Consider the following 27,468-nt stretch of genomic DNA (forward strand, 5'->3'; position numbering starts at 1 on the left):
ATTCTGCCCTTCCAGCAGGAGCTCAGGGCGGCAAACAGAAGCGCTAAAAACACATCAAAACAGACCCTAAAATACACCAGAACAAAACAACTTTAAAAACATTTTTTTAAAAATCTTTAAAAACAGGTTAAAGAACATATTGTTTTTTAAAAAAAAAAAACATTTTAAAAAGCAATTCCAACACAGACGCAGACTGGGATAGGTCTCAACTTAAAAGGCTTGTTGAAAAAGGAAAGTCTTCAAAAGGCGCCGAAAAGATAACAGAGATGGCACCTGCCTAATATTTAAGGGGAGGGAATTCCACAGGGTAGGTGCCGCCACAGTAAAGGTCCGTTTCCTATGTTGTGCGGAACAGACCTCCTGATAAGATGGTATCTGCAGGAGGCCCTCACCTGCAGAATGCAGTGATTGGCTGGGTATATAAGGGGTAAGACGGTCTTTCAGGTATCCTGGTCCCAAGCTGTATAGGGCTTTATACACCAAGACTAGAACCTTGAACTTGGCCCAGTGTCAGTTGACACACTGGGGAAACAGGCAATGTTAAGAACAGTGCAACTAGATTCAAAAGCCATACAAAGTGAAGGGATAAACTTGTGCTGCAAGGCAAATGTCAATAGCCCCAAGTTGTAGCCTGCTCTGGGTCCCATTTGGAAAAAAATTGACTGGGTGAATCCTAATCCAGACGCAACAGAGTAGCAATGAAGTGAGAATCTTTGGAGGTAAAAATAAATGAATAGATTCCACTACAGAACACAGAGTCAGGCCACTGGTTCATCTAGCTCCAAAATGTCTATGTAGACTGACGACGACTCTCCAGGGTTTCAAGCAGAAGTTCTTTCAAGCCCTACCTAGAGATGCCAGAAATTGATCTCGGGACCTTCTACATGAAAGGCATATGTTCCAGCACTGAAATACAGCCCTTCCCAAATCCTAATTCTTCCTGAACATAATAGTTCACACCAGAGGAATCAGAACAGAACCTTGTGAGCTTTTTTGCTCCCACATATCTTCACAGGGGCTCCCTCTAATGGTAAATCTAGGTACTGCAGAGCCAACTGAAGTGGAACTAAAAGAGAGCTAATGAGAAACAAGAGACAGGTTTTAGTATGCTCTGGGGAACTTTAGAAAAAAACCCTAAAAGACCCCCCCTCAAAAAACACACAAACCCAGCCCCATGAAGACTGAGCATGCCTGATTGTTCAACAGAAGCTACAGAATGTTGAATGTTAGTTGGAAAGGAAAACTGAGGAAGAACGCAAATGGGTTGCTTTATCCCCTCAAAAGCTTACAGTATCCCAGAAGGTGGCATAGCTAGCTGGATGACACCCTAAACACAAGCACTTCCGTGGGGCGGGTATGTTGCAGGGTCCCACTTGTGTCTATTAATGTTAGGTGAAGCAGTGCCTGATTTATTTATTTGAGGCGATCATGGACGACTTTTCAGGGGGACCTCACAAAGCAGTTTACATAAGATTATTACAACAATAAGTATCGATTTTTTTAAAAAAAAAGTTACAATAAAATGGAAACAACAACTTGTTTGTTTAATAAGAAGCTGTTACTGCTTCTTCACCTCTCCCCTTAGAGCAAGATGATTCTGCTGCAGATGCCCCAGAGGTGACTGTTGGGGAAGGGAGGGGGCACGATGGGAGATGGATGGTGTCAACTCCAGCTTCTTTCTTCTCCTCTCTCCTCAGGACAAGAGGGTTGTGCCAATGCACAGAGGTAGCAGGACTGATACAGTTTCCAAAATACGTGGCTCCCTTGCCACATGCAGGTGTATGGGCAAAACCCAGCACCTTGAACTGGGCTCACAAGGACACTGTCAACCAGTGTACTTGACAAAGCAAAAGCTAGAAATACTCCCATCTCTTGACATTTCACAAGCAGACACCTGCAGACATTTGCACCGGCCGAAATGTCTGAGGCATCTCAGCTAAGGCAGTCCCACATAAAGCACATCACAATAATCAAGGCCGGAAGACTGAAAAGCTTTTAGTTGGCCTTGACTCACCATTTAACCCCAGAAGAAGAAACACTTTTATCAGCTTGGTGATGTTCTCCTCCTGCAGGGTATACAATCTGTGCAGCAGATGTAATTGAGAACTGCTGTAGTGACTACAGCAACCTGCTTATTGAAAAGCAAGGCAGAGTCCAGGATCACACCAAAGCTGGCCACCCCATCAATTATTGGCATATTTTACACTAATTGCCATACCACATTGGTTCTCAGAGAATTGGATCCAGCCTTAGCCATGCTTACAGTAGACCCAATGAAATCAAGGGGACTTAAATCAATGATGATTCACTTTAATCCCATTGACTCTCAATAGATTTACTCCAAGTATGGCTATGTCTGGATCCAACTCCCAGACAGCCAGTGTGATGTAGTAGATAGATCGGGGTAGTCAACATGGTGCCCTCCAGATGTGATTGGATAACAACACCCATCAGCCCCAGCCAACATGGTCAATGATTAGGGATGATGACAGTTGTAGTCCTACCACATCTGAGTGCACCACTTTGGCTACTCCAAGTTACAGCATTGGACTTGGGAGGCCATGAAGCTCACTGGTCCCTAGGCTAGTCACTCTGCCACAGTGCTACTGGTGGGGGATCTTAAGCACGCTTTGAGCTCCATGAAGAAAAAACAGAATAGAATAATGCAATAAGTGAATGACCAGTGTGAAAGCAATCAGTGCAAAAACAGCACTTTGCTCCTCCATAAATGATGCCTCCACCCTCAAAAGCCTTTTAAAGTGGCCTGTTTCAGCACAAACACGCAAAAAGATTACCTCAGCCAGTCAAACTTTCAATGGACTGGTTTGCACATGACAATAAGCCAAACTATGGTTTACTGGGATAGCATGAACATGCTGGTTTTGCTCCTCCCTAGTCCTTTTACCACAGCATGTCATCTGAACCCAGGCTCATGGTCAAGTTCTCTCCTCATTAATCATGAGCTGTAGCCAAGGTTTGTTCTGAGCTACAGCTCATGGTTAAAGAGGCTAAAATTTAACCAGGAGCCCTGGTTCGGCTGACATGCTACACCAAATCTTTGCTGCCATGCTAAATTAAAAGTACCAGGGAAAAGAAACAAAGTAGGTGCAATCTCCTGCCCAGGAGCCGACACCTTCACACAAAGGTCATACCTACACCATGCATTTAAGGCACATTCCTCCCCACCGAAGAATCCTGGGAACTGCAGTTTACCCTCACGCTTTCTACTGTATTTTTAATGGTTTTGACTGTACAGGGTGTTTTTTTTTAACTTCTTGTAAACCACTTTGGTTTTTAATGAAATAGTGGTACACAAACACTGTTTTAATGTATTTGTATACTTTTTCTGTACGTCGCTCAACCAGCCAGATGGGCGACTAACAAATCTAATAAATAAATAAATGTACAAAGAAAGAAAGAAATCCCCAGCACCCTTAACAAACTACTTCAGTTCCCAGGATTCTTTGGGGGAAGCTTTGCACAGTGCGCAAGCTACCTAAGCTATAGCGTGGCGTGACTGTAAATGTGCTGCCACGCTCTCCATGACGCGCAGGCGCGCAACACTACCACCACGGTTTCTCCTCCCCCCCTTCCTATTCTCCCGCTCTGGCTGTCGTCGCCTGGCGGAAGCCCCGCCTGCTGGCTCCAGCCGTCACTTCCGCCCGCTCGGCTCCGCAGCTCCAATATGGCGGCGCCCTGTGGCTCCTCACAGCTCTCAGCCGCCGAGCCGCCGCTGAAGATCCCCAAGATGGAGGTGCTGTCTCCCGGCTCGCCTGGGGCTCTCAGCGACGGCAACCCGAGCCTCTCCGACCCTTCCACGCCCAGCGGCGCCTCCCCCTTGGGCCCCACTGGGCAGGGCTCCGTAGCCGCGGCAACCTCGGCGGGGGCTGGGGCCGGCTCGGGGGGCGGCGGCGGCAGCGCCGGGGGCCGCGGCGGGACCTCCCCCTCCGTCTCCTTCTCGCCCGGAGGCACGGCCACGGCGGCCGCCTGCCGAGGCATGTCGTGGACGCCGGCTGAGACCAACGCGCTGATCGCCGTGTGGGGCAACGAGCGGTTGGTGGAGGCGCGGTACCAGCAACTGGAGGGCGCCGGCACCGTGTTCGGCAGCAAGGCCCCCGGGCCCGCCATGTACGAGCGGGTCTCCCGGGCCTTGGCCGAGCTGGGCTACGAGCGGACACCTTCCCAGTGCCGGGAGCGCATCAAGGTACGGAGCGCAGCCGCTGCCCAACGAGTGATGCTCAAGAGAGGAGGAGGAGGAGGTCCCCAGGCTTTCTCTGGAAAGAGTGGCTGATGGATTGGGGGGGAGACTTCTCTATGGGGTTAACTGTGCTCGCCTGGTAACTTCCAGTGTACGCAGTTTTTGGCCGATGAAAGAAATTGCCGTTCCCTCTTCTGGCTTCCTTTGTGAGCCTCCGGTTGATTCTCTAGGGACCTTATGACAGCTAAACAAACCCATCCTATTGCATTCTTCGTCTTCTCTTTTTTTGTTAGTCTCTTGTGGTCCATTGCGACCAATTAAAATAGCTTGCGGGGCGGGGGACGACAACCAGCTTGTTGACCTTATTTGGAATCAAGAAATCACATGCAATCAATTCTTTTTCTTTCTTTTTTGTTTTTAAAAGAGGACCAGCCTATCCATTAATACTCCTAGGTGATTAGTACCATCCTTTCCATTAATGCTCATAGAAGGCTGAACTCCCCCCCCCCCATCCCTAAAGATTTGGTAGGCTTGGCAAGGCCATAGACTACTACTCTGGCTTCTGTTTTCCACCAGGATCAGGATGTTATCTTTTCAAAAGAGCTTAAATGCAGAGATTTAGTGAGTTATGTGGCATAGGCAGCAGGGATGCAATTGAATCACAGTGAGCAGAGCTCTAGATACCTGAAGCAAGGCTTTGACTTCTGTCAGAGGATAAGATTTCACAACTTGAATAGTGTTAGGAACTGGTTCAGTTAGGACTTCTGTGTTTTCTTTACAGTTCAGCAGTCCACACCTAGAATCAGGGGCTGTATTGGTGACTCTGTGCCTTTATCTAATGAAGTACAACAAATGTTATTAGCCCAAATAGTCAAAGTAAGTAAACCTAAATGGCAGGTTTGAGGACTTGGCTTAGTTTTATTTGTAGTATTTGAGAATTAGTTTTATTACGTGGAGTTAGAAAGGGATGCAGTAGTGAATGTGATGAAGAATTTTAGCTTTAGGGAAACGAGTGGGAAGATTCATGTGGAATGTAACTAGACTTCAAAGCAAGCATATCTCAATATGCTGAACTTCAGATATCTCATGAATGAAAAATCTTATGCAGGTTAAGTCAGCCTCAGTTTTCTGCCAGATCACAAAGCCATGGAATAATTCTGAAATTGCAGAGATTGTTTTCTTAAAAAATTCTGACTTGAACAGAACACAATTTCTGTGTATTTCTTTTTACTCGAGTGAATTCATTACTCTTTAAGGCGGCAGTATCTTATGGAGTAAATATAAATGCCTCGTTTACTGTTTTTTTTTCTGGGAATGCCATAACTGACAAAGCAGAATTAATCAGCGCAAGGCACATGTGGAATGGAAAATGGACTGCCTTCGAGTCGATCCCGACTTATGGCGACCCTATGAATAGGGTTTTCATGGTAAGCGGTAATCAGAGGTGGTATACCATTGCCTTCCTCTGAGGCTGAGAGGCACATGTAGTTTCTCTTATTTTTCTATGTGGAAATAAATGGTTCTGAATAGTGAAATTAATTACTCGCTGGAGAGGAATTTGTTGTTTGGTTCAGTTAGTAGTTTTCCATATTAGATGGTAAAGGTTAGAGGCAATTTGTATAATACCAATTTAAGTTGATAAACTTGTTCGTACTCCTAGGTTTCCTTATTTTCCCTTTTCACTCTTTCTGGTATCAACACTGATGTCACCTTAACTAATTCACTTTGGCAACTTTTGTAATTTGCTTGTTTGAGTCAGTGCTGCTGAAGATAAACTTTCTTTTTTTAAAAATACATTGTTATTAATACTGAAGGGAGAGAGAGAGTGTAACTGAATAGAACCCAGTGCCTGTTTCCCTCTAGTACTGTCAGCCTTGTAAGTGAAAATCTCATGTGTGTTAGTGGAAGTGATACAGGAGCACCACCACATACACACAACGTACATCCTGGGGTGCTATATTTGGGGCATTTCCATGCCCCACCCACTCTCAGCCTTTTGCACAGGCAGTGCAGTTGATCCACGTGCACAGACTTGTCACCTTGATCAGAGCGCTTTAATCTTTACTTATGATATTTGCACACTGCTCCATAGCATTAAGTTGTCTAGGTGCCTTACAATAAATAAGCAGAAAACAATTTAAATACAAAGTGAAAAACAAACAGTTAAAAAGAAAAAACCTAATAAAACAAAATGGAACTCTTCACACACCCAATGTTAAATACATATTTAAAAAGGAGACCCAGACTACCTAAACTATTTAAAGGCCTGGGTGAGCAAGAAGATGTTTACCCAGCACCCCAAATACCACAAAGTTAACTCCAGGTGAGCATCTCTGAGGAAGGCTATTCCATAACTCAGGCACCGTTATTGAAAAGCCCCCCTTCTTGGTGGTTACCTGCCTCTTTTCATTTGGCAGGGGCTCCAAGAGCAATGCCTCTGTACAGGATCTTAAAGTCCGGTATGGGAGAAAGCAGTCTTACAGGTAGCCTAGGCCCAAGCCATTTAGCAATTTAATCTTCTGTTGGAACATGCTTTAGAAAGCCTGCACTTCAGAGCATACCTGGAGCAAAGGTTTAAAACTGATTTCAAGCATCACAAAATTATTGCAAGTTGGCAATAATTGCAAGATATTTAACTGTCCTCTGCCAATGTCAGTAACTGTTTTAGTGCATGTGGCCAGTTGAGTGACTCTGCCTTGCTTTATAGGGAGAAAGTTCTTCAAGAATAAGTGTTTGTTTAGAGCAGTTATAGGAAGTTGTAACAACTGTAGGACAGAACCATGAAAGATTAAGATGGTGCATGTCATTTTAGAAACGATGTGAGGTGGGGGGAAAGAAGGACTGTACCTAATTATGGTTGGTAGTCAAGCAATAAAATACACCCATAAATGGCCAAAGGCTTTTCTAAACAGGAAGGTCTTCATGCGATAGTGGAAGGCCAGTATTTGTTTGTTTGTGACATTTGTGTATCGCTGACAAGGAAGAGGGCAAGACAAAACTCTAGGGTGGTGCAGCAAAAGAAAATATTATTTGTTTATTTATTTATTTAACTTGTATATCACTCTATATTTCAAAAAATCTCAAAGTGGTTTACATTTCAACAAAAATCAATATAAATTCTACATTCACTACATTCAGATATCCTCCCTCTTGTCCCAGCCAAATGGTTTAGGTTTCAAACTGTCGAGAGGAACCTTCATAGATGATGTTAAGTAAGCAGGCTCATGCATGAACCGTATAAGGGTATGGATCTAGGGAGGCATTGGATGATATGGGCTGTCTTCTCTCTTCAACCTTAGGTGGCAATGAGGTTTTATGGCTTTGTAGATAAGGTAGGAGGCTTTAAGATTGTCAGTTTGAAGTGATTATCTTGACTCTAGTACACTTATTACTGGTGAGAAAGTGTACATGTTGACATTCACTTTGTACTTTTGGCTAATATAACTTTAGGCAAAGGGCTTGGAGATCACACCAAGCAAAATGTATTATTTCAGTAGGTGACCTTATCCTATTATTTTTATATTATATTACTTTCATGCTATGTTGATATGTATTGACTAATCTAAAGCAGAATTGCTTAATTTCAAAATTTATTAAAATGAAATTAGAAGTATTGCTTTCATGTTTTAATATCAGTTTGATTCCACATTTTTCCAACCATTCACCTCCTTCCTGCTACCTACAGACATGCCTTGTAGGTTACTTCCAATATCCAGTTCTCTGCAGGATATTATTAAAAGTGCTCTAGCAAGGAGGAAACCAGTGTAATAATTATTGGACTCAGTATACTTTGCTAGATATGCACATTAAATACTCTGACTGGGTGTATTTGGGCAAGTCACTGATTGTTGTGGTGGTTCTGAGGATAGGCAAGAACTTTGTAAGTCCATTTCTACTACAATTACTACATTAATGATGTTGCTTGCTTCATTTGTGGTGCCCTTTCAGACACTTGGTTTTGTGGATTTAGTGGCAAAATATTCTGGGTTCTGTTCACTTTACAGAAGTGGGTGATATAGGTACACACTCTAAAATCTCTATGATTTCATGTGTCTTAATAAATTATTTTCAATTACTTTGTTCTATGGAGGCATTTAGTTAGAGGCTGGATAGCTATCTGTCAGAGACACTATAAATACATCCTGCATTGTACAGCTAGTATAGAGCAAGGGGTTGAACTAGGTTACCTTCCAACTCTGATTCAATGCTTGTCCTTCAGGAGCTTAGAAACTGATTCAATAATAATGTATAAGTGCTATTAACCCACTGGTGATTCAGTATTACGCATTTATAAAGGTCTAGATTTTAGTGGCTTTATGTGATCAGCTGTTGCCACCTGGTTAAATAACCTGTTGCCGTCCAGGTTTAATAATACCAAATATGAGTGCTGAAAGCTGTTTTCTATAGGGAAGGAGCTAATGTAAAATTTGTTGTATCACTGCTACCCATTATAATATAGCTGAACTTGGGTGACTTGCTGTCTTAAGTCAGCTCACAATCTACGTTGTGGAAAGCATTTGTATAAAGTAATTCAACTCCTTTGGCCCAACAGCATTGTATAGCTTCTACATTTTCTTTCTCTCTACAAATACTTTGCTCAGTTGTCAACATACTTTAAATTCCCTTTCATATGAATGTATTCTTGCTTAACATCAAGGATGTGCTTTTAACAAAAGAGAAATGCAGAAGATTCTGTTTATAATAGGCAATTAAAAGGAAGCATAACTGTTCATATATGTTATAAGTTTAAGGCTGCAATCCAAAACACACTTACCTGAGAGTAAATAGTATTGCACTTGATGAGACTTCTGAGTAGTCATGCATAGGTTTGCACTGCAAATCGTTGTCCATCTGCAGGCTGTGTTGAGTAGTCTTTCAGCTTTTAGTTGTAAAGAAGTTTAAAATTGTGGTGGCCAGATCTTTAGTGTCAAACAAATTCTTCTCCTTGTTGTAAATAAGGTCAATGAGAACTTCAAGTGAGGCTATCAAACTATTTTTAATGTATGCAGATATGAAATAATTATAATGCAACTGAAAAGTTCTGAGGATCAGTGCCTTAATTTCTTGACTGAAAGACATAGGAAGCATTTATGTCTCTACTTTTCATGAAGAAGGTGCTTAAAAGTTCTACAAAAATGAATTGATGCTCCAAAGGCAGCTGTTAAAGAGTGACGGAATTTGCTGAAGGTTTTGGTTTTTTTTAAAAAAAGAACTTGATTAGTATGTATAAATATCCTGGGAAGGATGGTGTTTGATTTCTAAAGGGCTCTTTTTCTTTACTGGAAGATCACATGACAACATCAAAGGGAGCTAAAGATGGGCAAGCTTAGATTAAGAATAAGGTTCACCTTGTTTTAAAAAGCTATTATCTCTTGATCACTTTCAGCCTAAAAACCATTTGACCTCCCCACAAATACTTAAATGAAGCAATGCACTACACAACTAGTAGCAGAAATGTACTGGCCTACACTGCACTATAAGTGAAAGCAGTGGTCAAGTTTCTCCTTTAAGTGTTGATGTCTGCAGACACCTTGTTCTTTTTGAATAAAGCATTATCTAGTGGAATAATGCAATATATATTGGACAGCTATTACCTGACAAATATTCAGCTATGTGTGAAGAGTAGACACCATTAATCTAAGTCTGAGACAGCTTCTCTGATGAGCCTTTGAGATGTGTATAATATGAAAATGCTTGGCTACTTGATGCAATAATACGTTAAATTGATCTCCTTATCTGATACCTGATTTATTATCCCCATTTACCCTTCTGTGTACAACTTTCCTATTTTGCCTGGGAGAATTAAAGTGATTAATTTTCAAAGAAACTGGTAGTTATTTAGGTCCACAAATTAGGTACTCTGGGTTTATTTGTAAACAGCAGAGTGTTTCAGGACATGCGGTTTCAGTTTGGTTCTGTCTTGCTTCAAACTCTATGCAGATTTGCCCTCTAGAACTGCTAAATCTCTACCATGAATTGTTCTTGAGTAACAAGAGATCACATGACTATTCCAATAGGTCTTGAAATGAACCAAACTGGCATCAGACATGGTTGGTTGCGTGGATTCCAGTTGTCTACTTGGTGCCCTTTTCTTGGGGAATAGATTTTGAAGGTTCATAAACCAGAGGGCAGTGAAAGGGTGATTGCAGGCCACTCACTATGTGGAACTCTGGTATCCAGGAGGGAAAGTAGTGGTTCAGTTTGCTAAGTGTGTGCAGATGGATAATGCATCTCTTAATTATAGAACCATTTAAATCACTCTGAAGGATTGCTGTCTTTATCATAAGCAGCTGCTCCTTTTGAAGGCTGCATCTTGGAGGTTGGCGGCTTGGTATCCAAGCCTAAAATATGCTTATGATTGGAGTTCTAAAGTCCAGTTCACAAGAGATTTGGTAACTACTACCCTGATGCCCAAGACCAATAGAACTTTCCTCCAAGTCATCATTTTTATGATTGGGCAAGGATCACATCTTTTTTAATTCTCGAGGAAAAAACAGAGTGCACTGGCATCCTCCCAAGATATTTATGAGGAAATAATAATAATAATAAACTTTATTTCTACCCTGCCCTTTTTCCAATAGGACTCAGAGCGGCTTACAACTAAAACAACACCATTAAAACATACAGAAATATACAATTAAAATAGAATTAAACTATGAGAAAAATTAAAAACCATAAAACATACGTTAAAAACAGCGGACAATTTAAAATAATAAAATCATATACTGTAGTCACCAATCCTATGACATTTAATCTTGGTCGTTCTCTATCCCAAATGCCCGTTGAAATAAAACAGTCTTTACTTGTCACCGGAAAGACGGCAAGGAGGGAGCTAATCGCACCTCACTCGGAAGGGAATTCCATAGCCTAGGGGCGGCCACCGAAAAGGCCCTATCTCGTGTCCTCGTCATATGTACTTGCGAAGGTGTGGGGAGCACAAGAAGGGCCTCACCTGAAGATCTCAAATCCAGGACAGGTTCATGTAGGGAGATACGTTCTGTCAAATAGCCTGGACCTGAGCCGTATAGGGCTTTGTAGGTCAAAATCAGCACTTTGAATTGTGACCGGAAACAAATTGGCAGCCAGTGGAGCTGTTGTAACAGGGGAGTTGTATGGTCCCTGTAACCAGCCCCGGTTAGCACTCTGGCTGCAGCTCTTTGTACCAATTTAAGTTTCCGAACAGTCTTCAAAGGCAGCCCCACGTAGAGCGCGTTACAGTAGTCTAAGCGGGATGTAACCAAGGCATGCATCACCCTAGTCAGATCAGGCAGCTCCAGGAATGGGCGCAGCTGGCGCACCAGTTTTAATTGGGCAAAGGCGCTCCTGGATACAGCAGTAATCTGAGCCTCCAAATTCAAAGCTGAGTCCAAGAGTACACCCAAACTGCGAACCTGAGACTTCAGGGGGAGTGCAACCCCATCCAGCACCAGTTGAATCCCTATTCCCTGATCTGCCCTCTGACTGACCAGGAGTACCTCTGTTTTATCAGGATTTAATCTCAACTTGTTTGCCCTCATCCAGTCCATCACTGATCCCAGACACTGATTTAGGACCTGTACGACTTCCTTGGCTTCAGGTGGAAAAGAGAAATAGAGTTGAGTGTCATCGGCATACTGATGGCACCGAACCCCAAAACCCAGGACAACCTCTCCCAGCGGTTTCATGTAGATGTTAAATAACATGGGGGACAAAACTGAACCCTGAGGGACCCCATAGGTCAATGGCCAGGGGGTCGAGCAGGAGTCCCCCAGTACCACCTTCTGGGTTCGGTCCTCCAGGAAGGACTGGAGCCACTGTAACACAGTGCCCCCAAGTCCCATCTCAGCAAGGCGGCCCAGAAGGATACCATGATCGATGGTATCGAAAGCCGCTGAGAGGTCCAGTAGAACCAACAGAGACACACTCCCCCTGTCCAGTTCTCTGCGTAGATCATCCACCAAGGCGACCAAAGCCGTCTCTGTCCCATAGCCAGGCCTGAAACCAGATTGAAATGGATCCAGATAATCCGTATCATCCAGGAATCTCTGGATTTGGGCGACCACCACACGCTCTATTACCTTGCTTAAAAATGGAATATTGGAGACTGGCCGGTAGTTGCCTAGTAAAGAGGGATCCAGGGAGGGCTTTTTCAGCAGTGGTCTTATAACTGCCTCCTTTAAGCATGATGGAATTCTGCCTTGTTGTAGAGAGGCATTAACTACTCCCCTGACCCAATTGACCAGTCCCCCTCTGGTACTTCTAATGAGCCAGGAAGGGCAAGGGTCCAGTACACAAGTGGTGGCACACGCTGCTCCAAGGATCTTGTCCACATCCTCAGGCAGGACAAGTTGAAAAGAATCCATTTTAATTGGACAAATAGGCACCAAAGTTACATCCTCAGAGACTGTATCAATTTTAGCATCCAAGTCAGAGCGAATCTGAGCGACTTTGTCTGCAAAGTGCCGTGCAAATTCTTGACAGCGGTCTGCTGAGTGGTCAGAATTACCCTCACGGGGGCTGGAACATAGAAGCCCCCTAACCACTCGAAACAGTTCCCCTGGACGGCTCCCAGTAGACACAATGGAGGTCGAGAAGAAAGATTTCTTCTTAGCCCGTACTGCCTCGGAGTAGGCCTTCAAATAGGCTCTAGCCCGAGATTGATCAGCTTCGCTCCGAGTCTTCCGCCAACGTTGCTCTAGTTCCCGTCTGACACGTTTCATCACCACCAGCTCCTTGGAAAACCATGGGGCCGGTTTGGCTCCACTCCAAAAGAGGGGACGCTCGGGAGCGATCATATCCACCGCCCTGGCCATTTCTCTACTCCAGAGGTCAACCAGCGTTTCGACAGGATCGCCTGCCAAGGTGACAGGAAAATCTCCAAGAGCCGTCAGGAAACCATCCGGATCCATCAGCCTCCTCGGACGGACCATTCTAATCGGTCCCCCACCCCTGCAGAGGTTCAGAGTCCCAGTGAGTCTAAACCCGACCAGGTAGTGATCTGTCCATGACAACGGAACCACTGCGAGTTCTTCCACACCAAGATCACCGTCATCCCGACCAACACAGAAAACAAGGTCAAGGGTGTGACCAGCAACATGAGTGGGGCCAGATACTACTTGGGACAGACCCATGGTTGTCATGGAGGCCATGAAGTCCTGAGCCACTCCCAACAGAGCAGTCTCAGCATGGATGTTGAAGTCACCCAGTACCACAAGCCAAGGGGACTCCAACACCAACCCCGAGACTACCCCGGCTAGCTCAGGTAGGGAGACTGTGGAGCAGCGGGGTGGGCGGTACACCAACAGAATCCCTATTCTGTCCTGGCCACCTAACTTCAAGTACACACACTCGAACCCTGAGAACTGTGGGAGAGGGCACCTGGTCAGGGGGATGGTGTCACGATAGACCACTGCGACCCCACCTCCCCATCCCCCAGGTCTCGGCTGCTGCTGTACTGAAAACCAGGTGGACAAAGCTGGGAGAGATTAACCCCCCCAGCTTCATCCAACCAGGTTTCCGTAATACAGGCCAGGTCAGCATGCTCATCGAGGACCAAATCCTGGATGAGCATCGATTTTCCGTTCACCGACCTGGCATTCAGCAGCAGCAGTTTTAACCCAGGGGCACTGTCACCGAGACCATCCAGGTTGTTTGAGCGGGAGGACAGCTTGGGGGTTATCAACAATCGGTTACACTCTACCCTCCCTTGATAGTATGGCTGTCTCCCTACTTCGTATCTCCCTCTGCCTTCAACAACATTAATGGCAGCCCCTTGGATTCCCTCCTTTACCCCATGGAACCCCTCCTTTACCCACTTATCCATAAACTTAAATGACCATCTTACACTAGGGGAGTGGGGCAGAGGCAGTCAGGGAGAAGGAAAGGTATGTGTCAGCCTACAAATATTAGGGGACAATAAGGCAAAAGGAGCGCACAATCCTGACCCCTGTTTTGCCAATTCAGTAACCCCACCGGAATCTGAGACACCCTCCCTCCCAGCGTCATTAGGTGGAGAGAGCCGACGCCTAATTGCCCCTGCTTCTATCGTGCCCGGTTGAAGAGGCGCCCCAGCCTGATCGGTGGCTCCCCTCTTGACCGCTGCCTGATGCTTGATATTATATCCTGGATCCGGGGGTATGATGTTTTCCTTCGTTGCCCTCGCACTTTCAGAAGGAACTGGCAATAGTGGTAATTCAACGCCTGAGCACAGTGACTCCGGATATAACTGGATAGTATCTAGAGTTGCCACATGGTCCTCTCTCCCTGTCCTTGCTCTGGTAATACTGTGCAGGGCTGGTGCAACAATATTAGGGGCCCACGCCTGAATATCGGCAAGGCGCTTGGTTAACTGATCCAGTCTGTTTAAAATTTCTCTCCGCTCTGACGGAGGGAGTGCTCCAAAGGATTGTAGTAGCATAGTTCCCTCTTCAACCACTAGATCAATGTCTCCGTCCTCATATTGGCATACTGCTTGTAATTGTGGGTCCGGGATTCCCAAATGAGCCGCCGCTACAGTAGCTCCTCTATTGACACACATTTCTTTTGGACGCAGATCAATCAATGTGCCCCGGGTTATCCAATCCTCCTCCTGGCCGTGATTGTTTCGTCGGCGCGGGCGTGGCATTAGGTCCACTGGCGGTGCCTGATTTTCAAAGAGTCTTGATAAAAATAAACCCGACTTCCCCAACTCCTCCTTATTATGGTAAATTTGAGTAGCAATGTTCTGGGAGGAGAAAGTGACCACCGCTCGGGCCCTTATACCGTCAAAATGCAAATACTCCACCTGCTCAATGTCGCTAGTCGAAAGGGAAGCTGGCACAACAGCCCTAACTGTTTCCGCAAGATGGTACTTCCGTTCTTCTAATGGGATGACACCCCAGGGTTTGGGGTAGTTGACGAATACCATCTTACGCTGATTCAGAACCAGGGACCAATGCGGAGCCAACACAGACAATGGCTTACCCTGGGTTTCTTGCTCCCTCCTAAGAACGTCTTGCCAGGGGTCCTGTAACGGAATATAACTGACCGAAGCACTAGCTGGTATAGTTCTATACAAATCCCTGGATGGGGGGAGCGGGTGAGGTTTAGAATCATCCTCTAGCTGGTAAGAACTTGCTGCCCGAATAGGCTGCTTTGGTAATAATGTTCTTGTTTTCTCAGCGGTCACTGACGGTAGTTTATCCATCAGGGCAAAGAGTCTTTTAAAATTCAGCTTGTTGCTTTGTGCTATTTTTTGCAGTTTTAAATTTTTACTCTTTTTTACATTAATTGCTATGCGTCTGCGTTTTCTGAGGCACGTGGCTTTCCGAGGGTTATTCCTAGGTTGTTGTGGGGGGACAGGCAGAGTGTTATTTTGAATAGATGTCGGATCATTGATCGGCACGGTCGCAGAGGCTATTTGTTGTGCCTCAACTAGACTTGTTAGAAGCTGATTACATTCACTTAAGAAGATTTTCATCTGTTCCAATTCTGTCGCCAACGAAAACATCCAGCCCTTTAGCGTAAGACCCAGCCCAGAAGGGTCCGCCTGGGTGAGTTGGTTGTATAACTCCGGAAGAGGGCTGGCTGGAACGTCCCTATCATGTACCTTATCAGCTGCGTGGTCCACCTGTTTGGATTCTGTCAGTGGGACCCGCAAACCTGTAGGGGTCATCTGTTCTGCCTCATCTGGTCGCTTTGCTCGTTCAACATCAGGTTCCTCGTGGCTCTCTGCTATCAACTGGGAGCCGCTACTACCTGAAGTGTGTGTTGCACTAATTACGTTCTGGCTCTTGGCCAGGGCCAATTCCTCAGCCAGATTTAAAGCTGCAGTTTGCCCCCTATTCCTTTGCATGTAGTCTTTAGACATGATAGACCAATCAAGAGGGAACGCTGGGGCTTGTACAGTATCCTTCTCCCCCCGCTTATGTTGGGTGTTAGTAAGGAAGTGAGTTATTTTTAGCTGGCCACTGCGCTCCTTAGATGTTTTTTCTTCAATCTGACAAAGCACAGGTGCTATGGCCTGCTCCTTCCTCCCTCTCTTAGATCTCTTAGAGTTCCGTGAAGAAATACATTCCAAAGGGGGGGAGAATCCAAGAGCTTTCCTTGCTCTCCTTGTCAGAGCCATGAAGGGAACACCCTAAAGGCCTTATACTGTTGTCCACTGATCATAAATTCTCAATACACACCGAACTAATCCTCCGTCAACAGGATGCCGAGTTGTTAAACACCCACTGGGAGGAATTTCAAGGAATTTCAAGGCCATGCACTAAAAACCTCCTCCTGTTGCCAAATTAGCATCTCTCTGATTCTATTCCACTATAATTAGGATGAGCACTCTTCTGTTCCTTAAAATGCGGCCAACCATCCAAAATAATTAAGAATAGTGGGCTGTTTAGAGAAAGTTCATCGTCGTGAAGAGGGAGAGAACTCACCCAACGCCATTAAACACCCAACCGGAAGTCAAAAATTAAATGTAAATTTTAAATTTACAAAAATGTAAATTTTAATGTAAATCTTATTTCCAACAGGATGCTGAAACAAATTTTAAGTTTTTGATGATTAATAGGAAGATTTAGATGTAACAGTGGGGAAGGTCAGCAATAAATTATCCATATTGGTGTCAGCAGGTATTAGGTATATGTGTTCCTCCATTTGAGGACATGCATCTGCAGTGCTGAGGGTGCCCCCGTGCCTGGATGGGAGACCACATGGGGACCGTATGTAAACCGCCTTGGGTTTCTATCGTGATAAGAAAGGTGGGGTATAAATGTAATAAATAAATAAATAAACTGAAGGCAAGGTGAAGTTCAAGGAAGTATAGGATCCTGAGGCAGGTGGAGCCTTCTTTTCCTCAAAAGCCAAAATTGAGTGAGTTTGATGCCCCCTGGCAAGAAATCCTTATATATTGGCACTGAATTTGGGTCAGTGATCATAATGCCCCATCCCATCATCCCAACCTGTTTTGGGAAGAGCTGCTCCTTTGTGATTCATCTGTCAGGTTGTTTGAAGGAGCTAGATATCCAACTGTTTTTCTTCCTTATGCCTGCGTTATATTCAGGCCTGTGGAGTCGGTACGCCAAACCTTCGACTCCGACTCCTCTATTTTTCTACTGTCCGACTCCGACTCCACCCAAAATTGCTTCCGACTCCACGACTCTGACTCCACAGCCTTGGAAAGCGCTGTAAATGTCTTTTTAAATTGAAAGCTCTTGTAGGAGCATTTTTATCACTGCCTGAATATGCGCTGATCTTGGCATCACAGCATTTGTCTTCATCTGGGTCTTGTGTCATGCACTGACACACAAAATGTTTTCCATCTTGAGTTATGGTGAAATGCTGAAATACAGCTGACTTCATGGCAAGCTTCTTTGACATTGTGAATTTATATATATTTTTTAATTGTCAATTAACATTTATTTTGAAGCCGGAGTCGGTACATTTCTTCCGACTCCACCCAAAATTGACTCTGACTCCACAGCCCTGGTTATATTAGTACTGTAGTTTTTACATTCAGCTGGAAGCTATAAAGAACTTCTTAAAATAATCTCATCATGTTCACCTGTGGAATATTTAGTTGGGTTGGGTTGGGGGTGCAACGCAGAGAAAGCTTGGAAGGGGAGGTCCAAGTTCAAAAAGTGTGAGAAACAGTGCCGAAGCTTAATGTTGTAGCATTCCGCTCTCATTTTCTTCTAATTTACCCACCACCTTGACCAAAGACAAGAATGAGTAGTGGCAGGCAAATGGACTTTGTTTTATTTCTATAATAATTTCATATGAAATTTATGAAGCTGACTTAACTCTGAGTCAAACCATTGATCCACCTAGTCTAAAGGATCTGGCAGACAAGATGGATCCTAAGCTACCTGTGGGCCACCATGATGTCAGGGTATTTAACTTCAGATAAAAGAATTGGGAACACACACTTAAAGTGCACTTGCTATTCTTTCTGTCCTTCCTTTGCAGAAACAGTTTGCATCGAGTCATCTCTCCAAAGAAGATTCTTTGCATCCCTAACTTGAACTCAAGGGAACGATTATTTATTTATTTAAATTTAGATCCCATCCTTCCTCCCAAAAGGAGCCAAGGGTGGCAAGCAAAAGAAAATATACTAAAAACATTCATTAAAACATACTGAAAGCAAAACAGAAACCATCATAAAAACAAAATATCTTTAAAAACATGCTGAAGCCTGTTTGCAAAGTTTTCACATTTGCCTTTTGGGGAGAGGGGGATTCTTTAACATTCACAAACACTTATTGTGTAGTAGTATTTGCAGAAAATAACTTCTAGGCACTACCTGATCTCAGGTGAACCCAGCATAGGAAAGATGCATCCTGGTTGCTAGGGGGAAAACGGCAAACTATGGAGATCCCAAGGACTAGGAAAAAATACAGAAGCAGGAAAAGTGCACTAAAAGGGAGGGAGAAACAGCAGCTCTTCAGGATCTATTCCTATTGCCTGGTGTCCAAACAACTTTCTTATTAATCACAGGTCTAACTTCACTCATTGGCTAATAACACAGACAGGCAGGAACAGCTGGTCTGGCTCATTCCACAGAAATCACTTGGATACCTGCACATTTTGCTCCATAACTTACTTTGTAGGTGGGCTAGAGACTTACTTTTTTAAAAATGAAAGCTCAGATTCTGGCCTACCAGCTGGGGTGCCACCGAAGGCCTTTGTCAGTGCTATGGGTTGGCACCCCCTACACTATAGCTTCCCCTAGAGCTGTGGCTTCACACAGCATAAGCAGAGTGTTCTGTTTGTCTTAAGCTCTGTCCATTGTCAATATAGCAACGCCGTTCTCTGAATGATGCAGTAATGTCATGTAGCCTACAAATCAGTGGAACTACACATTGGTGGTTCTATAGCAAGTGTGAGGAACCTTTGGCCCTTCAGATGCTGCTGAACTACAGCTCCCATAATTCCTGGCCATTGGTCAAGCTTTCTTGGGCTTATGGGAGTTGAGGTTCAGCAACATCTGAAGGGCCAAAACATCCCCACTTCTGATCTACAGCCAGGCTCACATGGTGTACCCACCTGCAGTGCATCTGCTTTCTTTGCCCTGGCTCTTTGTAGATAGGCTGGGACAATCTTTTTTTTTTAAGTCTCTGTTAGATTAAAATTGTTTTGAATGCTCAGTCGCATTGCTGCTAGTCAGATTCCATCCTTAGTATTGAAACAAGCTGAAAATCCTTTGGAATGCTAATTCAGCCCCAAGTGTTTGAGGTAGTGTTTGTGGATGCTGGGGCTCCCAAAGGACTTCATCAGAGCATATTAAGACTTCTTAGCTAATTGTGCTGGAGATACTGTTTGTTTTAGCTTGGCTGTTAATAAAAGCATTCATCATCTTTAATGAACCCATATTAGCGTCTCCTGTAATATTCTGTTGCTTAGCTAGATAATCAACTCTGTCACGTAGCTAAGCCAAAGTATTTTAGTGAATTTAGTTCTGTTGACTTCCCCATGGAACTAACTAAGTCTTGAAACCAACATTTTGCCTGTAAGTGGATTGTGCTCTTCGCTGGAAAATATCAGAAATGTGAACAGGCACAAAACCTGTTCCTTATTGATGGCTAGCAACATTTCAAATGTATGTAGCCGTTTCCTTTAAGAAAGAAAGAAAGAAAGAAAGAAAGAAAGAACATGGCATTATAAGCTCTTGGAATGTCATTTGAAAATAGGGAACAAAGAATAATGTGTAAGGTTTACTCAGAACATGCGAAAAGTGTTTTTTAATGTTGTTTAGTCTTTAACTTTCAGATAGGTTTGGATTCATTCATTTCCTGCCCCCAAGAAACACACCATTAAAAAGGGGTTGGGAGGTTGTGTTTCTCTGACAGGGTTACAGAATTGTTCAGAACATTTTGTATCAATAGGATGAAAAGGAAGGCAAAGGTGACTGCTCTTGAACATGGATAAAAAACTTTCCCATCCAAAGAAATAAATTCCTGGGGTTGAGGTAGAGACGAGTTCATGTTTCCTGTGCTAACGCTGCTTACAAAATGAAGGTAGATAAAAAATAACTCTAACCAAGACAGACAAATGCTAAAACAAAGCCGCAAGGTAGAGATCAGCAACTGGAGGTTCAAGGACCAAATCTCAGTCCTTGTTTATATGTTGGCAACTGGAGAGAGGAAGTGTGTGGAGAAAATGAGGTCTGTGGTCAAGGATCTTGCCAGCAGATAATTTTGTAATGTGATAGCAGAGGCCTAGCTTGGCACACTCCACCAGGGTCCTCACATCGGCTAAAAGTGATTAGTAAAGCTAGTTCCAGACGACTGTTCTGGGGAAACCCTCCATTCATCTACAAGTTGTTACTGCTGCTACCATCATCCTTCCCTTCCTCAGAGCAGCCCTATTTAAAAGCGACTCACCCAAAATCACCCAATAAGATTTGTGGCTTAGTGGGATTTCAGCTTTGGGTCTCCCTATCCAACACTAGGCACAACACCAGGCTGGATTTCAATTTTGTTTTCCAATAGCATCCTCGGAGTTGGGTGTTTTTGTAGCAGTGTTCTCATGCATTCCATACTGCAGCTATGATGGATTTAGAGAAAAGCAACTTACACTGCTTGGATATACAGGGCTTAGGAAAGCACAATATTACTTTTAGCCAGCAAATAATTCATACCCCCCTTTTTTTGTGCCCACATTTTTAAAGCGGTCAGTATGAAGTTAACTAGCGTTATGAAATTAGCCACTCTTGGGGCCAGCCCTACCACATCAGGTGGCTGATTTTGGGTGTCATGAAAGGGCAGCAAATTGTTAGCAGTATTTTTTTTACTCTCTGGGAGGAGGAGGTGCTTGTGGGTGACAAAATAACATGGACATCTTTGGTACTCTGGAACTTGACTTGGAGTGGGGGCGGGAGCACCATTTGTTCTACCTCAGGCAGCAAATTCATCTCATTTCAGCTTGTGGGATTCCAGATATCCCTAAGGGCACTGATTAATTCTTCTCTGAATGATGAAGAGATGAGTGGCAGCACTCTCACTGGGACAGTCAGGGCACCTGGCAAAGTTACTCTTTAAGACTATAAGTCAAAGCTACCAAAGTGGCTGGGAGACAGCAGTTTTGTATGGTGCTTGAGTTACTGGCTTTCTTCAAATTCTTACAGCTGTGGCACTTCCCCCCCCCCCATCAATACTTGCTCTCGCAAACAGGGTGTGATGTGTGTTCAGTTTTCTGTCTGTAGACCACTCTTTACATCAGACTCTGTCAAAAGCTACAGATTTAAGGTTTTCCTAAGAGCAGGTATTGCATGCAGTTGGAAACCAGGAAAGAAAGGCCCCAAAGGAAGTGTTTATAAAGCTTTACGCTAGCTGCTGTGTAATGCATACTGTTTGCAGCCATGTCAGCCATCGGACTCAGAATGAAAGAGGCCAAAACCTAATAGAGGCTTGGTGAATAGGATGCTTCAGAATCTACGCTGGACTGTTGGGTTTAATGTTTTATTATTAGACCTGACCATCTTAGTACTGTGTGTTTTGATATTTGAGCATGGGAATTCAGAGCATTATTGATTTCACCTCTTTTAAATTTCAGCAGCTTCCCAAGAGACAGAGTGAGTTAGTAAGGATGCAAAATATGTAAGTAATATATTTTACTAGCTAAAGAGTTTAGGCCAACATTTTTTTTAACTTCTTACATGTTTTCTTTTTGGAGTAAGGGATGATCCAACTGTCTGCTTTTGGTGACTCCTGTTTCTCTCTCTTTCTCTCTCCCTTCCCTTAATCTTCTCCAAACTATGGGCACCACAGTAGCTGTTCCTTCTCCTCCCTTTGTAAAGGTGTACATCTTATGGGCTTGTTGGTATCTCACTGGGTTGTAGTTCTGCATAACATAGCAAGTTTGGGGACTGAGAAGGGAAAGCCCTTGGTAGTAGAGAAGAACAAATAAAACTGATGTCTTAAAATGATGATTACATAGATGCGCTGTACTCTTGTGGCAAATATGCAAATGGAAGTGCTGTATGTTGGAAACTTTAAAGGGCTGCAAAAGTTCAACCTGGCTTTAAAGCTGCTTGGTAACACCCTGTTTTGGTTAAAAACAGTCAGATATATGTGGCAGAGCTTTACTCAGCCAAAGCTAGAAATTAATTAAAATTGTGCAGCTTATTTAGAAGTCTTAGTAAGGTAGTATACCCTGACGTGTGCCTTTTCTGTTTCAGACTCTTCGCAGGTGTTACAGCCGAGTAAAAGAGCATGGTGTTGGGAAAAGGAAAAGCAGTTACACATTTGAACAGTTGGAGCAGGTGTTTGGTCAAGGAGGATGGGACTCTCAACCCTGCCAGCCTGTGCTTATCAACAGCAGTGGTCTGTACCAAGAGCTGGAGTCAGATGGTAGCACAATGGAGGAATACTCACAGGATGAATGGGGGAACCATAGTCAGGATCTTCATTGCTACCAGTCAGGAGACCAAGAGTTGGGTAAGAAATGCTCATTGCAAACCATAATGCTGCTGCTCTTTCTGCTGTTGAAGCTGATGTTTAGATAATCTCATCTTAAATAAGGAATCTGGGCAGCACAGAGAAGAATTGCTTCATTTTGTTGACCAGTTTGGTTTGTTTTTTCTCTCTCTCAGCTTGTGTAGGCATAACACTTATTTCCCTACTGCCCATTGCACCCACAAACTCTCGGTATCATTGTGAAGAACCCTAAGGCTGCACATGGGCTTACTGTAGCTTCAACGTAACTGATTAATTTAGAGCTGATAAAGTCCTTCCATAGTCACCTTACTGCTTCATATTCATTCTCTGTGTGTCACACACACACCTGTTTGTGTAAAATAGCTCCTGCCTGGAAAACAGAAGCCACACCACTGAAGAATTTTGATAACACGTTTGGATATTGAAAGTGTTTTGATTATTGTTACTGCTGTAACAGTAATGGATGCATCTGGGTGTATTTACAAAAATGCCTTTTGTGTTTTATATTACTTGAGTTAGGGATTGGTAATCTAAATTCAATTATTGTTACATGTGACATTCAAATATATTGAAGATAGAATTCCCTCTCTACAAAAATGTAATTCAGTAAAGTGATCCTCTGGCTTAATTGGCAGTATTATCCTTAAGGGGAGTGTGATTCTCTAATCCTGTAAACCACATACCTTAAAAAAGATTTTTTTAAAATATTTTTTGTTTTAATATATTTTAAAGTATGTTTTTAAAATGTTTTAGAGTGTGTTTAGTGTTTTGTTTGCTGCCCTGGGCTCTTTCTGGGGGGAAGGGCAGGACATTAATCATCGTCACTATCATCATCATCTAGCTTTTATTGCACCTTTAAGTGCTACTTTAGTGTGTGTCAGGACAATATTCAGATTGTTTTGGGACATTATTGTAGACAATGTAATTGTTACATTTTTAAAGTAGCAGTTTTTTTCTCTTTGTTTTTAACAGTTATTTCTAACTTGATCTTTCAGATGAAATGCCTGCTACAAAGAAACCACTGAAGATAAAGCAGGAATTTTCTGAAGAATCACAGTGAGTAATTTATGAGTGTCATGTCTTGGAATTAATATCCTTACAACTCTTTAAGTTGTCTTTAATCAAAATAAAACTTGCTGTAATAAAGGGCTCTAATCTCTGTAACACATATTATCCATCAGCTGGGTATATGTTGTGAACTGAAATCCAGACACTGAACTATGTAATGTTCTTATTTTAAACTTTATCTCCTATCCAAATTCATTCAGGAAGCTGGTGGAGAGCCAAGTTGGTTTCCACCACATTATTTGTTTACTAAAGATATCCTTATCCCATCTTTTTGATTCAAAACGTGAACCACTGTAGGTGGCTAACATAAGTTAAAAATGCAATTATAACAGCATATCAGGTTAAAAAAAGCAAACAGGCTGCAGATAAAAAAATCAACTAACATTCAGGCGAAATGCACGATCAATCTTTCTTACAAATATACAAAATCAGTTCATGTGGAAGTAGAATGCCATGGGATATTTGGGCCAATCATATCTTCTGAGGCTGGGAATTCTTGAAAGCTGGGTGCTGACAACTGAGAGAGGTCTCATGCACTCCCAGCAGTAGCCCCTCCAATGGGAGAGGGACAAGCAAGAGGGCTTCTCGAGGTAATAAACTCAATAGACAGAAAGGATTGTACAGGAGGTGATGATCCTTTAGGTATCCTGGTCTCAATAAAGCCCTCAATTTAGGGCTTTAAAGGTAATAATCAGCTCTTTGCATTGCACCTGAAAGCCAGCTAGCAACCAATGCAGTTGATGTAAGACTAGCAACTCAAGCTGTGCCAAAGTCTTGCTTGGAAAGAATCTTATGGAAAGATTAAAAGGAGAAGGTTACAAAAAAAGAATATTTCTGTGTTGCTGTGCACAATCTTAAGCCTCCAAAATATACTAGTTTCCTGGGCAGATGGCATACTAACCCCTGTCTTCCCAGGATGCCTTGGGACCTTCTCCCTTATTATCTAAGCGGCAGCTTGTAGGACTGTGCAGCTGTGTGTGGTTGACTGCATTGAACACAGCTACATGGAAATTCCTGTTTTCACTTCCTAGAATACTTGCCAGGCGCAGTAATCTTTACTTGGATTATCAGCCAGTGCTCAGCCATTCAAATCAGCGCTGTGCTAATTAGATGTGTCACCATACCAAAGAGGGAAACTTCTAGGTATTTCTCAGTCCATACTTGAAATAATTTGGGGAAACTATGTTACGGTGCTGTAACAAACCCCTGGAAAGAGGTTAGAGAACTACTAGAGAGCAATAACATTTTTTAAAGAATAGACCCCTTACCTCTGTAAAGTTTTTGCACACTGGATTTCTTATTCCGTGCTTCAAAATAATGTAGAGATCATAGAAGCACAGGAAGCCTGCCTACTGGTCTACCTATCCCAGGATTGTCTGTACTGACTGGCAATGACTCTCCATGCTTTCAGACGTGAGTCTTTCCCAACCCTACCTGGAGATGCTAGGGATTGGACCTGGGACCTTCTGCCTGCCCTACCTCTGAGCTATGGCCTTTCTTTGTATTATGCTAGATAATGCTAGGACCATTTTTTAATTTGTGTATTTCATGTCGTCGAGGTGATGAATACACCACCACTGTTCTCATTGGAGTATATGTTACTGGCTGGAACATGCCTTTGGAACAAGTCAGTTATGTAATATTAGGTTCAAAAAAGTCCAAGACAACATTGTTAATTTTCATAGCCATTGCCTGTATTTACAGCTTCAGCTGTTGATGCCTATGAAAGTTTATTTGAGATGCATGTCTCTTCTTGTGCTCTTCTAAACCCCTTGATTGCCTGTCTTAAACCTTACACTCTGTGTTGTTGTTTCTTTAAAGGAAGCGTGATATGATGCAGAATATTGTACAGATCTTGGAATCCGTCCAGTTAAAGTGGGAGTTGTTTCAGAGCTGGACAGACTTCTCTAGGCTACATCTTTCTAACAAACTGGCCATTTTTGGCATTGGCTACAACACGCGGTGGAAGGAGGATATCCGCTACCACTACGCAGAGATCAGTTCCCAAGTCCCCCTTGGCAAGCGACTCCGGGAATATTTCAACTCGGAGAAACCAGAGGGCAGGATCATCATGACCAGGGTACAGAAAATGAACTGGAAGAATGTTTACTACAAATTCCTAGAGATCACTATTAGCGAAGCCAGGTGCCTGGAGTTGCACATGGAGATTGACTGGATACCTATTGCTCACTCCAAGCCAACAGGTGGAAATATTGTCCAATATTTATTACCTGGGGGCATTCCTAAAAGCCCCGGCCTGTATGCCATCGGTTATGAAGATTGTCATGAGAAACTGCAGTCTCCCGATCATGAGGGCATTAGCCAAGACCCTGAAAATGAGACACTGGGGGAAGCAGACATGCCCTTGTCACAAGCCTCGCTCAAAGTGGAGATGGAGTCCACCCGAATCATATATTGTTACCTTGGCATTGCTGAGGTCAGAACTCTCCAGCAGTGTTTGTTCTTACATTTTCAAGCAAACACCAAAACCTTCAGCAAAGAATGGGTTGGAATCAATGGATTTTTATCTCAAAACTGCATTGTAGACCCCGGGATTTCTCCCAAGTCCATTTACATCAAATTTGTGGAAGTGGAGAGGGACTTCCTTTCTGCTGGCTCCTTGGTAGAGTGTCTGGAAAAAGCCATTGGATACCCCTTGAAATTTAACAATTGAATTTCGTCCTTCATAAGGATCATGGCTTTGGCTTTTCTGTGGCATTTGGGCATCTTTTGGAATCTTGCAGTACGGGACTGGGCAAAATAAGCCTTTTGGAACGAACTTGGAACAAAAAGACTCTTGCGGGTGATTTTACATAAAGAGTATCCCAAGTCAGCAAAATATACAGCTTACTTGCTTGGTCAATTAGCTGGTTTTGTAAAGAGAAGACTCTAAAAGGGAGCCTGTAAATACAATGACTGTTGGTACATTCCACGTCGGACAAACGTATACTTTGCGTTTCATATGAAAAAGCTGTTTTCCATAATGTCTCATTTTTACACATATGTCTCTATCAGTGTTATTACAGTTATGTAATAAATAAGCAATAGATAATGGCGAATTTAAACTTGGAGTCACATAAGACTGGTTTACAGTGCCACCATTTGCTCCTCTTGTATATAATTTAGCATTTCACATTTTTTCACCCATCAAGTGTTTTTTTACTGTTTCCAACCAGTGTTGCCTGCAAAAAAACCCTTCTGTTTCTGTGATGTATCCCACTTTACTAGTAGTGCTGTCATATCAGCTTTTCCTCCCCTTTACATTAAAGTACTCCCTGGCCTTTTTCAAAAATTTAGTTAGCCTCTTCATGTGGCAGTGAAAGTAACTCAGCTGCCGGGAAGGATTTTGTCAAACCATGCTTTTATCAAATGCAATCAAAGCTGTGAGAAGGGGTGGGGTTGGGGGGGAGGGGAGGGGGGACTCCTGGACCGGGGCAGTAAGCATTTTTAATGCCTCATCAGAACGTTACTATATAAGCCCCATTACGCTGCTGGCAAGTTCCGGCTTTTTTATTTCTTTTTTTAAAAAACCCCCATTGATCAGTGGAAGTTGTGACATACAATGAATGTGTCAGTCCAAATAAAAACAAACGTGGATTTTCAGAAATGTGTTTCTTACTCAGTGGTATCTCTTTGGATATAGAAATGACCTTCAGAGGAATTTATTTTAAAAGGCACTGATTTATATAGTCATTTTGAAATAAATTCTCGCACAACTGGCTTTGCCCTCAGGGTTTTCCTTACAATGCAAATCATGTAAGTCTGTGGACTTCCTATAAAATGTATGCCGCCACTGAAAAGTCTCTGCTT

The 27,468-nt window shown here is 43.2% G+C and overlaps 1 protein-coding gene across 3 annotated transcripts; it reads left to right on the forward strand.

The window, feature by feature from the left end:
- The first annotated feature begins 3,661 nt into the window (after nt 1-3,661).
- Nucleotides 3,662-27,265, forward strand: MSANTD2 (Myb/SANT DNA binding domain containing 2). 3 transcript variants are annotated; one of them, XM_061592573.1, is made up of 4 exons: nt 3,662-4,204; nt 22,332-22,590; nt 23,586-23,646; nt 25,480-27,265. In XM_061592573.1, the coding sequence occupies exons 1-4, from the start codon at nt 3,686-3,688 to the stop codon at nt 26,330-26,332; spliced, it is 1,692 nt and encodes a 563-aa protein (XP_061448557.1). In that variant the 5' UTR covers nt 3,662-3,685; the 3' UTR covers nt 26,333-27,265. The 3 variants fall into 3 exon arrangements, with proteins under 3 accessions (XP_061448557.1, XP_061448558.1, XP_061448559.1); XM_061592574.1 differs by lacking the exons at nt 23,586-23,646; nt 25,480-27,265 and adding an exon at nt 21,707-21,750 and having other exon boundaries at nt 22,332-22,451; XM_061592575.1 differs by lacking the exons at nt 23,586-23,646; nt 25,480-27,265 and adding an exon at nt 21,710-21,750 and having other exon boundaries at nt 22,332-22,451.
- Nucleotides 27,266-27,468: the final 203 nt, after the last annotated feature.

This window comes from Rhineura floridana, chromosome 12 (genome assembly GCF_030035675.1).
Source record: "Rhineura floridana isolate rRhiFlo1 chromosome 12, rRhiFlo1.hap2, whole genome shotgun sequence".
NCBI classification, from domain to species: domain Eukaryota; kingdom Metazoa; phylum Chordata; class Lepidosauria; order Squamata; family Rhineuridae; genus Rhineura; species Rhineura floridana.